The 13,178-nt window shown below is 43.0% G+C and overlaps 1 protein-coding gene across 1 annotated transcript in view; it reads right to left on the bottom strand.

Annotated features, from left to right (window-relative positions):
- The window catches only part of cacna1ba (calcium channel, voltage-dependent, N type, alpha 1B subunit, a), a 668,325-nt gene that overhangs the window by 63,207 nt on the left and 591,940 nt on the right, over positions 1-13,178 (bottom strand). The window contains exons 48-50 of the mRNA XM_037680745.1: positions 3,626-3,732; positions 2,981-3,120; positions 1,692-1,827 (exon numbers count right to left, since the gene is read on the bottom strand). Coding sequence (XP_037536673.1) covers positions 1,692-1,827; positions 2,981-3,120; positions 3,626-3,732 — 383 coding nt within the window. The remainder of the gene's footprint in view (positions 1-1,691; positions 1,828-2,980; positions 3,121-3,625; positions 3,733-13,178) is intronic.

Genomic DNA, 13,178 nt, shown 5'->3' with positions numbered 1-13,178 from the left:
ATTCCTGAGGCTTTTAAAAACTCCCAGCCTTGTTCATTACTCAAAACCGCAATCATGGGTAAGACTGCCGACCTGACTGCTGTCCAGAAGGCCATCATTGACACCCTCAAGCAAGAGGGTAAGACACAGAAAGAAATTGCTGAACGAATAGGCTGTTCCCAGAGTGCTGTATCAAGGCACCTCAGTGGGAAGTCTGTGGGAAGGGAAAAGTGTGGCAGAAAACGCTGCACAACGAGAAGAGGTGACCGGACCCTGAGGAGGATTGTGGAGAAGGGCCGATTCCAGACCTTGGGGGACCTGCGGAATCAGTGGACTGAGTCTGGAGTAGAAACATCCAGAGCCACCGTGCACAGGCGTGTGCAGGAAATGGGCTACAGGTGCCACATTCCCCAGGTCAAGCCACTTTTGAACAAGAGACTGCGTCAGAATCATCTCGCCTGAGACTGCTGCTGAGTGGTCCAAAGTTATGTTCTCTGATTACAGTAAATTTAGCATTTCCTTTGAAAATCAAGGTCCCAGAGTCTGGAGGAAGAGAGGAGACACAGAATTCACATTGCTTGAGGTCCAGTGTCAAGTTTCCACTGTCACTGGGGTGTCATGTCATCTGCTGGTGTTAGTCCACTGTGTTTTATCAAGCGCAGGGTCAATGCAGCTAGCTATCAGGAGATTTTGGAGCACTTCATGCTTCCATCTGCTGAAAAGCTTTATTGAGATGAATATTTCATTTTTCAGCACCACCTGGCACCTGCTCACAGTGCCAAAACCACTGGTAAATGGTTTACTGACAATGGTATTACTGTGCTCAATTGGCCTGCCAACTCTCCTGACCTGAACCCTATAGAGAACCTGTGGGATATTGTGAAGAGAAAGTTGAGAGACGCAAGACTCAACACTCTGGATGAGCATAAGGCCGCTATCGAAGCATCCTGGGCCTCCACAACACCTCAGCAGTGCCACAGGCTGATTGCCTCCATGCCACACTGCATTGAAGCAGTCATTCATGCAAAAGGATTCCCGACCAAGAATTGAGTGCATAACTGAACATGATTATTTTGAAGGTTGGCGTTTTTTGTATTAAAAACACTTGTCTTTCATTGGTTGGATGAAATTTGCTAATTTTTTGGGACAGGCATTTTGGGTTTTCATGAGCTGTATGCCATAATCATCAGTATTAAAACAATTAAAGACCTGAAATATTTCAGTTGGTGTGCAATGAATCTGAAAGATATGAAAGTTAAATTTTTATCATTACATTATGGAAAATAATGAGCTTTATCACAAAATGCTAATTTTTTGAGAAGGACCTGTATAATTAGTGTGGTTGAGGCCATTTTACATTTATTATACACCTCTCACCAAGCCTTCCTCTACAACAGTATATATATATATATATATATATATATATATATATATATATATATATATATATATATATATATATATATATGTGTGTGTGTATGTGCCTATTTTGGAGTAATAACCTCACAGAATTATCCACTCACCTCTCCCACATGAGGAGCTCACTGTTTGGAGGAGAAGGAGGTGAAAACCTTTTCCTACAGTCAGGATGGTAAGAAAGTTAAAACAGCACCACTACAGCATGGTGAAGTTCATTAGAGCTTAGAGAAACCAGTTCTTTACAGACTTCATATAAAAGGACAGTTTCACCATCAATGTCTTCTCCCCAGTACCTTATTAAGGCTGGTGTCTGTCCTTTCCTCTGATGGACCCTTGGACATCGATCTCTTTGTCTGATCACCGGGCACTTCTTTGGGCTTCTCCGTCTCCCAGGAAGATGCAGGCTTGGGTCTGAGATCATACCCTGGCCTGTGTGTTATAGCAGTCACAGCTCATTTGGGTATTAGAGAGGTCAGGAAATCACCTTTTATATATCCAAATAATTTAGTGACATAAAAACAAAACAATCATTCTTTTCATCAGTCCAGTAGTGATGTCATAACAAGAGAAAAGGAGAGCGCCCAATGGTTTAGTGGACCTAACAGATGTTGATGCTCCTGCATGTTAAATCTAAAGAACAATACTCAACTGACTGTTTCATCAGGTCCACCTGTTCAACTCTTCATTAACACATAAAGCTAATCAGTTATTTGACATGCATGTAAAGATAACTTGCTGAAGTTCTAACCAAGCCTCAGAACCAGGAAGAATGGGGATTTAAGTGACTTTGAATATGGTGTGATTGTTGGTGCAAGACCATCAGGTTTCAGGAACTTCTGATCTACTGAAATTTTTACCCACAATTGTGTCCAAAAATGAGAAAATATCCAGTTGGTGACACTTGTGTGGACAAGAACACCTTGCTGATGTCAGAGGAGAGTGGGCAGACAGGTTTAAGATGAGAGAAAGGCAACAATAGCTAAATAAATTATTTGTTCCAACAAAGATCTTCAGAACACCATCTCTGAACATGTCCAACCCTTCAGCAGATGGACTTCAGTAGGTGAAAACCACATCGGGTGCCATTCCTGACAGCTGAGAACAGGAAGCTAAAGTTACAGTTCACACAGCCTCACCAACACTTGACAAACATCTCCTGGTTTGATGAGTCTGGATTCACTGAACTCCAACGGTCTCCAAGGTCACCAGACCTCAGTCCGATCCAGCACCACTGAGATGCGGTGAAGCAGGAGATTAACACCAGAAGTATCTGCAGCAGCTGTGTGATGCTGACATATGAACCAGAATCCCTGAGGAATGTTCCAGAACCTTGATGACACTTTGACACAAAAACTGGAGGTAGTTCTGAAGACAAAGGGGGTCCAACTTGGTCCTAACAAGGTGGGCCTCAGAAAGGGGCCACTGAGCGTATTTTACACAGTTTCCCAAGATTATATTTTCTGTTCCTTCTGTCTATTATTATATTTAGATGTTCAAAACTAAATGTGTTGTAAAGTGAAAAATCTTTGGTTTGGTTAATATAGATTTTTTTAAAGTTTAGTTTGTGAGGTTCTGAACTTACAGCATGCCCCCATTGTTGACGGAATTGGATCTGGCCATGGGCTGAGGTGATCTGGACTTTGGCTGGTGCTGAAGGAGGCTGGGTGAGCCCTGCATGTGGGTCAGAGGCAGCAATGGCTTAAACAAAGCCCCGACCTTGCACTGTGGAGGAGACACGGATGGCAACATGCTCAACACATTCAAAGGCAGCAGGCAGAATATTGGTGGACCCAGATCTAACAGTGGCATACTTGGTTCTGGCCACATGTGGACACTGGGGGCAGAATATTCTCTTCTGGCAGTCAGTCATGCTTTTGAGGCATTCTGTGTGTTTGTGAGTGTCTTTCTACGTGTAAATAAGCATGCACCTAAGTGAGGGTGAAATGTTGCGAATGACCACCTGTCAGCACAGGATGGGTGTTGGTATTTCAGAAGGTAAATAACCATTGGTTACGTGACATTTAGACCATTAAATTGGTCAGTGGTGCTTAACAGTGCTTGTATTTCATCAGCCTGTGAACACAAACACCATCTGTGCTCGTCTGAAGTCATGCAGGTTTTCAGTGTGTCTCTTTGTAAATGCAATATACTGTATACCTGATAGCACCAACATGCAGGTTCTATTGAAGCACCCAGTGCGTGTGTGCAGGTGGTGTGGATGTTGTACCTGAGGGCCTGATGTGTTCTGCTGCTGCAACCTTCTGGCTCGATTTTGTTTGTAGTAGTCAAAGATCATCAGAGCTGCGTAAACCTTTCCAACAGTCAGCTCGTTGGCTGACGGGTCAAAGGGACAAAGGAAGAAGGAGAGAGATGACTGCATGAACAAGGAAAAGAAAGAAGAATAACCCTCATCTGACTAACTTTAAAGAAAAGAATTTGATTCACTGTAATATTTTGTTATTGCATATTAACTGCAAAAGAGGAAGGTGGGCAATAATGTTTTTGCCCATGTCTGAGTGTGTGCACATGTTTGTAAGCAAAATATTACATGAAAAACAAGATGGATGTTTTTGAATCACTGAATGTAAATCTCTGAATGACTTTTGGAGATGAGTCAAGATGGCTGCCACAGAAATGCAAAGATGCTAATACCTCACCCCGTTTTCCAAACACTGACAGGTGGTAGTAGCTGAGGCTGATCTCCAACACATATCCAGAGCTATTAATTATTCTGGGTCAACTCTGTTGATCTGTTAGCAAAATATCTCATGAACCACTGAACAGACTTAAGATGAAACTTTCAGGAACTAAGCATTGGCTGCAATTCAACAACAGAAAATACTTTCAAGCCAACCTAATTCAAGATGGTCACCACAGCCAGCTGACTTTAGAAAACACAAAATGTCTCAGTTATAGAAAACTGTACACATATTGTAGTACAATGCGATGTGGTGGTAGCTGAGATTTGGACACAACACATCCTCAAAGCTCTGCTTATCTTTTGTCATCAACAACAGCAGAGACAACATGAAGATTACAGATGTTGAAGATTACAGATGTTGGCACCACGTGTAAATCTGCAGCATGTCCAAACTAAAAGGGACAAGTTGTAAAGATTCACTGCTGAATTTATGACAACTGAAGATAAGCACTGACAAATTAGCACATCATAAACTAGTGATTTTGAATATTTGGTCTTGAAACCACTCTAAGCTTAGCAAAATGTCATAAAATATCTGAAAACATTACATCAGGTTGTGTAAAAAGTTACGGTGCCTTGCGAAAGTACCGGTCCTTCTCAAAAAATTAGCATATTGTGATAAAGGTCATTATTTTCCATAATGTAATGATAAAAATAAAACTTTCATATATTTCAGATTCATTGCACACCAACTGAAATATTTCAGGTCTTTAATTCTTTTAATACTGATGATTATGGCATACAGCTCATGAAAACCCAAAATGCCTGTCCCAAAAAATTAGCATATTTCATCCCACAAATGAAAGACAAGTGTTTTTAATACATAAAACGCCAACCTTCAAATAATCATGTTCAGTTATGCACTCAATACTTGGTTGGGAATCCTTTTGCATGAATGACTGCTTCAATGCGGCGTGGCATGGAGGCAATCAGCCTGTGGCACTGCTGAGGTGTTATGGAGGCCCAGGATGCATCAATAGCGGCCTTAAGCTCATCCAGAGTGTTGGGTCTTGCGTCTCTCAACTTTCTCTTCACAATATCCCACAGGTTCTCTATGGGGTTCAGGTCAGGAGAGTTGGCAGGCCAATTGAGCACAGTAATACCATGGTCAGTAAACCATTTACCAGTGGTTTTGGCACTGTGAGCAGGTGCCAGGTGGTGCTGAAAAATTAAATCTTCATCTCCATAAAGCTTTTCAGCAGATGGAAGCATGAAGTGCTCCAAAATCTCCTCATAGCTAGCTGCATTGACCCTGCCCTTGCTAAAACACAGTGGACTAACACCAGCAGCTGACATGGCACCCCAGACCATCGCTGACTGTGGGTGCTTCACACTGTACTTCTGGCATTTTGGCATTTCCTTCTCCCCAGTCTTCCTCCAGACTCTGGCACCTTGATTTCCGAATGACATGCAAAATTTGCTTTCATCCGAAAAAAGTACTTTGGACCACTGAGCAACAGTCCAGTGCTGCTTCTCTGTAGCCCAGGTCGGGTGCTTCTGCCGCTGTTTCTGGTTCAAAAGTGGCTTGATCTGGGGAATGTGGCACCTGTAGCCCATTTCCTGCACACGCCTGTGCACGGTGGCTCTGGATGTTTCTACTCCAGACTCAGTCCACTGATTCCGCAGGTCCTCCAAGGTCTGGAATCGGCCCTTCTCCACAATCTTCCTCAGGGTCCGGTCACCTCTTCTCATTGTGCAGCATTTCTGCCACACTTTTCCCTTCCCACAGACTTCCCACTGAGGTGCCTTGATACAGCACTCTGGGAACAGCCTATTCGTTCAGCAATTTCTTTCTGTGTCTTACCCTCTTGCTTGAGGGTGTCAATGATGGCCTTCTGGACAGCAGTCAGGTCGGCAGTCTTACCCATGATTGCGGTTTTGAGTAATGAACAAGACTGGGAGTTTTTAAAAGCCTCAGGAATCTTTTGCAGGTGTTTAGAGTTACGTCGTTTATTCAGATGGTTAGGTTAGTAGCTTGTTTAGAGAACCTTTTCATGATATGCTAATTTTTTGGGACAGGCATTTTGGGTTTTCATGAGCTGTATGCCATATTCGCTGGTCCGTCCGCTCGGTGGACCCAAGACGAGGGTTGATCACCAGGAATCGCAGGATTCTTCCTCTAAACATCTGCTAGTCTTTAAGAGTGAGGGGGCGTTCTGGTTTTCTATCGGTAGGATTTGACCTCGACAGAATTCAAACCAGACTGAGACAACAAAAAACAACTACTTAAGGTAAACTGAAAAACTTTTTAATAGAACAAAAGTATCCTGATGCATGCTCAATAATCCAGGTAGAAAAATCTAAAAAAGTTAAATCTGGTCCTCTGGACATTCAAAAAAAAAAACAAAGCAAATCAACAAAAAAATGTAGAAACGTTTCGTCTCTCATCCGAGAGACTTCCTCAGTCTGAGGAGCTGTATTCAGCTCAGTCTCTTAAATAGCACTGTCTCAGAACAAAAGTAGGTTTTAAAAATAAAACCGAGGTAGCTTTTGTATAAAATCGAGGTAGGTCCTGATAAGGGACTGAGAAATAAATAGAACAAAAGTAGGTTTTGAAAATAAAACCGAGGTAGATTTAGTATAAAATCGAGGTAGGTTCCTGATAAGGGACTGAGAAATAAGTAGAACAAAAGTAGATTTTAAAAATAAAACCAAGGTAGATTTAGTATAAAATCGAGGTAGGTTCCTGATAAGGAATTGAGAAATAAATAGTGGATAATTAAACAAGGAAGCACCAGGAAAATTAAACAAAAATTGGTGCAAGGAAAAGCAAAGTAGAGGATTATATTCCTTGCGGTCCAAAGGCGGACCATATGCGTATATTACACGGAGATTTGTGTCTCAGTTTTATTTCACAGTGGCATTCTAAATTTAATTTTCCAAGAAATGGTTCTTTTGACCCCGAATAAATTCAAAAATTAGAAGAACAGTTGTTAAAACAAAAACAAAAAAATGTGTAATATGAAGAAAATACCACAGGACATGTTTTTTGCAATGTACAATCATGAGCAAGCGTTTAAATTATGGAAAAACCAGTCCAATTCCCTAATACAAAAAAACAGCATCTAAAATGTACCAAATGACTCAAAAAAGTTGGAAAGGCAACCAAAATTGGCTCTAAAAAATGAGAAAATGACAAATTCACAAAAATATTAGCAGAAAATAAAAAGAAATCGCTTAAGGACAAATTACACTGAAATTACAAATTACACTACAAAGGACACTGTTCTAGAATTGCGCCGCTCAAGGTGGCTGCATGTTGGAGAAGCTCTGTTACTTTCATTCTGAGATTTTGCTTTTGGAAACTTTAATTCCTCTTTCTGGATGTAAATCACATTTTTTGGATGATCGTTTCCTCTGGTATCAGATGCTGTGCAGCTGGAAGGATTTTTACTGATACTTTTTTTAGTTTTGGACATTTGTTATGATGCGTAACCATGGCAACAAAGCAGTTTTCTACAACCAACAGCAGCTGATTAACAACTCAAAAGCTCAAATAATATCTCCACTACAGCCCCAAATCTCAAATGAGTTGAAAAGGATGTTCTGTGGACGCATTCTCATCTACCAGCCAGCTGCGCTCAAGTGCCTGACCACTGAGATCCTGGAACTAGCAGGAAACATGGGTCATGACAGCGGAAGGACAGGATCGTTCCTCGCCACCTACAGCTGGCTGTCCGCAGTGAAGAGGAGCTCAGCAGACTGCTAGGAGGAGTGGCCATCGCTCTAGGAGGAGTTCTGGTGGGCATTCGGGCGGCCCTGCTACCCAGGAGGACCGAGAGGCCAGCCGGATCTGACAGCAAGCTGGATCTGGGTGGACAGATCAGTATCTGTGGCCAGATTCTTCGTATTCGCTGCAGGAGATCCTTCCTTCCCACAGCAATCAGCATCTAACAACTCTCGAATAAAACCAGGATGATGAGCTACGACAACACTTAATTTCCCTCTGGGATTAATAAAGTATTTTTGAATTGAATTGAATTGAATTAAATGTGTCTTTCTCTTATCTCCATCATATACCGGAGTCCTGTGGACCTCCGTCTCCCGTGGCACCGCTGTACCCCTCTCTGGCTGGTTTCACTGACCCACCATCGTACGCCCCACCTGTAACGGCAAAGAAAAAGGAAAAATCACAAAGACTACCCATTAAAGGTCAAGCTCAGCTGCTCCCACCACCAAAACCCACTTGGGTCCTCGACTCTGATGATGATTTTCAAGGATATGCATCAGCATCTGATTCAGAGGAAGAAGATGATGAAACCCCACCAGTGTCCTCACTGAAGACCCCAGCTGATACTAAAAGTCCTGTTGCTGGAACCAGTACTAAAGTCGTCACAAGACAAATGGGAAAAATTAAGGCCCTTGAAGAAAAGGCTGAAGCTATAAAAAAGGAAATTGACGACATTAAACAGCAAAGCCTAAAGAAAAAAAAACAACGCAGATTATAATTATCTGACCTTCCCCAAGCTGTAGATGGAGTGGACGATCCTGAAGACCTGCTCACCAACCCAATGCTGGAGGTTGGAGGACCGACTGGCCCCCAACTGGTGTACCGTACATGGCCAAAGGCGGCCCTGATCGAGATGGCGAGCCAGCACTTGCCTGACCTGGCACAAGGAGGAGCTGTTGTAGCTGCTGACGTGATGGACATCGAATTGTCAACGTCCAGGCAGATCACAAGGACAACCAACAGTTCTTGACACACGTGGAAAGGATCACAGAACACATCACTGCAGCGTATCCTCAGACCCTAAGCTTCACCACCATCACAGACACTATTCAGAGACCAGATGAAGCCCCACAAGACTATGCTAACAGACTGCTGCCCATCTTCAGAACCCACTCTGGTATTCCCATCGATAATGATGACTGGTGAGAAGTCCCTCAAGCAACCTAAAAAAGTTAAATCTGGTCCTCTGGACATTCAAAAAAACAAAACAAAGCAAAACAACAAAAAATGTAGAAACGTTTCGTCTCTCATCCAAGAGACTTCCTCAGTCTGAGGTGCTGTATTCAGCTCAGTCTTATAAACAGCACCTTCTCAGAGTGGATCAACCAGTTTTGCTGCTGACAACCAAAACCAGCTGATCACATGCTCAAGAAGGACCATCAGCCTAACAATGGATCATTAGCACACTGATGGCTGTTTACTATTCACAGAGGGCTGAGTGATACTAGCAATCACAGCATTGTAAGAGGGGGACAATTGAACACGTAGGCCTCCACCCCTGTTTAACGATGGACGGTTTCTTTTCACAAAGATGGCCTCCTTTACTCCTCTCTCAAACCATCGTTCCTCTCTATCCAGGATGTGCACATCTTCATCCCTGAAAGAGTGACCGCTGGCCTGGAGATGAGTGTAGACCGCAGAGTCCTGGCCTGATGATGTTGATCTTCTGTGCTGGGCCATCCTTTTGGCCAGTGGCTGTTTTGTTTCCCCGATGTAAGACTGATCCCAGCCCTCCTGACACTGAACAGCATACACAACATTACTCTGTTTGTGCTGGGGGACTGGATCTTTGGGATGAACCAGTCTTTGCCGTAGTGTATTTTGGGGTTTAAAAGCCACTGGGACGTTATGTTTAGAAAATAAACGTCTCAGTTTCTCTGATACTCCCTCAACATATGGAATGACCACTGGTCTGGGTCTGGGTTCCTCCTTTTCACCTGTTGGCTGACTGGAGTCCTGTTTGGGTTTCTTCTCTGCTTTTAGGAAGGCCCAGTTAGGATATCCACATTGCTCTAGAGCCTGTCTTGTGTGGGATTTCTCCTTCTGCCTTGCTCCTGAGCTAGTGGGGACGCTGTCTGCTCTGTGATATAGAGTCCTGATGACTCCTAACTTGTGTTCCAAAGGGTGATGGGAGTCAAACTGCAAATACTGGTCTTTGTGGGTGGGTTTGCGGTACACCTCAGTTTGCAAATGTCCTCTATCAGAGACTGAGACCTCACAGTCCAAGAAAGCCAGCTTGCCATTTTTTTCATCTTCTCGTGTGAACTTGATGTATTTATCCACAGAGTTGATGTGGTCAGTAAAATGTTGGACTTCCTGAGATTTAATTTTAACCCAGGTGTCGTCAACATACCTGAACCAATGACTTGGTGGTGTCCCTGAAAAGGACGTCAAGGCTCTCTTTTCTACCTCCTCCATGTACAGGTTGGCAACAATAGGAGAAACTGGAGACCCCATAGCACACCCATGTTTCTGCCTATAATATTGCTCTCCATATGTGAAGTAGGTTGACTGCAGGCACAGTTTCAAGAGTTGACACAGTTGTTCTGTGGAAAGCGTGGTCCTGCTGCTCAGAGTGGTGTCTGCTTTCAATTTTAAACTGACCACCTCTACTGCATCATCAACAGGAATGCACGTAAAGAGTGATGTGACATCAAAAGAGACCATTGTTTCATCAGTCTCCATGATGACATCCCTCACCTTATCCACAAAGTCCATGGTGTTCTGTATGTGGTGTTCTGAGCTGCCAACTAAAGGGATGAGTACAGACGCCAGATATTTGGAAACATTGTAAGTGACAGAGTTAATCATGCTAACGATTGGTCTTAAAGGTACACCTTGTTTGTGGATTTTAGGTAAACCATACAGACTAGGTGTGGCCTCCCCTGGGTACAGTCTGTGGTACAGAAAACGGTCAATAGCCTTGTCCTGCTCCAAAATTTTCAGGCAATCTATCAATTTCTTCTTGTAGCCACTTCTTGGATGCCTTTTCAGAGGTTCATAAGTGTTTAAGTCACTAAGGTGTGTCATAACTTTCTCATGATAGTCTTTCTGGTTCAAAATCACTGTGCACCTTCCTTTGTCTGCTGGGAGAATGATGATGTTTTTGTCCTTGATAAGAGTGGTGAGTGCGTCCCTCTCCTCTCTACTAATGTTGGAAGGTGGCGGTTTGGCTTTGCTGAGGCAGGATGAAACTTTGATTCTGAGCTGTTCTGCTTCAGCCTCTTTAATTTTGTTGTTGAGGAGGGCTGACTCAGTAGCTGTGATCATCTCCACCAGAGGAATTCTACTTGGTGCAACCACAAAGTTCAGTCCCCTGGCAAGAATCTCTGTCTCCGGCTGGGTGAGCTGTCTGTCAGATAAATTCTTCACCCACTTTTCTGTCTCCCTGACATGTAATTGACTACTGGAGTGTTGTCCTACACTGAATGGGTTGTTATTGGAATAGTGATGGTGTTGATGAGTTATTAGTAAGTTAAACTTGTTTTGTTGTCGAGTCTTGGACTTGACAAGCTGTGCTAAGCGTGCCTGATCTGTACAGTCCAACACTTGCTGAAGTGTGGTCTGATCTAGACACATAGTTAGTTTCTGTTTAATGTGCTCTTCTTTGGCCTTCAAGGCCTCAATAGGAAAATTGGTCTTTCTCACCCGTTCATTCAGCAGCTGGGTATGTGCCTTCTGAAGGATCCTGCTTGCCCGGTGCCCGCTGACCGAAGATTTTAGTTCCAGGCTCTTGGGAATGATGCCACTTTGTCGACATCTGAGGTTGAATCGCAAATGGTTCCTGTAGTCTGCCCTCTTCCTTGCTGTTTTCTCAAACTCTCTAACTAGTTTGAGGCAATCCTGGCCAAAGTGGTTCAAAATATCCTGAATAATCCAGGTATAAAAATCTAAAAAAGTTAAATCTGGTCCTCTGGACATTCAAAAAAACAAAACAAAGCAAAACAACAAAAAATGTAGAAACGTTTCGTCTCTCATCCAAGAGACTTCCTCAGTCTGAGGTGCTGTATTCAGCTCAGTCTTATAAACAACACCTTCTCAGAGTGGATCAACCAGTTTTGCTGCTGACAACCAAAACCAGCTGATCACATGCTCAAGAAGGACCATCAGCCTAACAATGGATCATTAGTTCTCAGTCTTCTAAATTTTATTGAACAACAAGTTTGATAAAACTCCACAGGGGCCAAATAATTTTGCACACCCCACTTTTCAGTTTTTTATTTGTTAAAAAATAGTTTGACACATCCAATAAATTTCATTCCACTTCACGAGTGTTTCTTACTTGTTGTTGATTCTTCACAAAAAATTTAAATTTTATATCTTTATGTTTGAAGCCTGAAATGTGGCAAAAGGTTGAAAAGTTCAAGGGGGCCTAATGCTTTCGCAAGGCACTGTATGCTGGTTAAATTTCCCACGTTTTGTTTTAAGATACAAAGAACCATCAAAATATTAATTCCTCTTGCTATTATTTTTTGTTTTGTTGCCTTTTAATGTTGAATTTAAATGGATTGTTTAAAAATAACAATTCCATCAAAGTAATCAATATAATTAAATGGGGAATACTTCATTTTTTAATATTTCTTAAAAAATGGATTTGCATAGATTCAGAAGTGAAAACTGGTGCATGCATCATTAAAAGTCAACACATAAGGCTTGCACAGACTCAGGTGGGCCTCAGTCCATGCAGAAACTGTGCGCACTGTCCGCAGAGGGTTGAGACTTCATACTCCAGAGTCCACCCTGAGCGGCTACAGCCTGCTCCGCAGGCAAGGGGCATTTACCTTCTGGACAAATTGAGTTTGGCAATTGGATATTTGCTGACACGCCTATTGGACTGATTGACAGGTTGAGAAAAAACAAAACAAAACAACAAAAAAGCGAGAGCTGGCAGCAAGCCACAGCAGTGTTCTGTGGTTCTGTGTTTATATGTTGTTAATTAAAAGTTCTCAAAAAAAAAAAACGGGGAGCGCTGAATGACCCTAGTTTGTATATTGTAACCCTTCCTGGACTGTCACCTGTGGTAGAGGGGTTTGAGTCTCCCAATGATCCTAGGAGCTATGCTGTCAGGGACTTCATGCCCCTAGTAGGGTCACCCAAGGCAGACAGGTCCTAGGTGAAGGACCAGATGAAGTGCAGCCCAAAGAACCCTTATGAAGATTAAAATAAATGAAAGCAATGTTCCCTTGCCCGGACGTGGGTCACCGGGGCCCACTCTGGAGCCGGACCTGGAGGTGGGGCACACTGGTGAGCTCCTAGTGGCCAGGCATTTTACCCATGGAGCCCGGTCGGGCACAGCTTGAAGAGGAGACATGGATCCCCCTTCCCATGGGCTCACCACCTATGGGAGGG

This window comes from Nematolebias whitei, chromosome 8, assembly GCF_014905685.2.
Source record: "Nematolebias whitei isolate Nwh7 chromosome 8, NemWhi1, whole genome shotgun sequence".
In the NCBI taxonomy this organism is placed as follows: domain Eukaryota; kingdom Metazoa; phylum Chordata; class Actinopteri; order Cyprinodontiformes; family Rivulidae; genus Nematolebias; species Nematolebias whitei.
The sequence above is the reverse complement of the archived record's forward strand: the minus strand, read 5'-3'. Positions and strand labels throughout refer to the sequence as shown.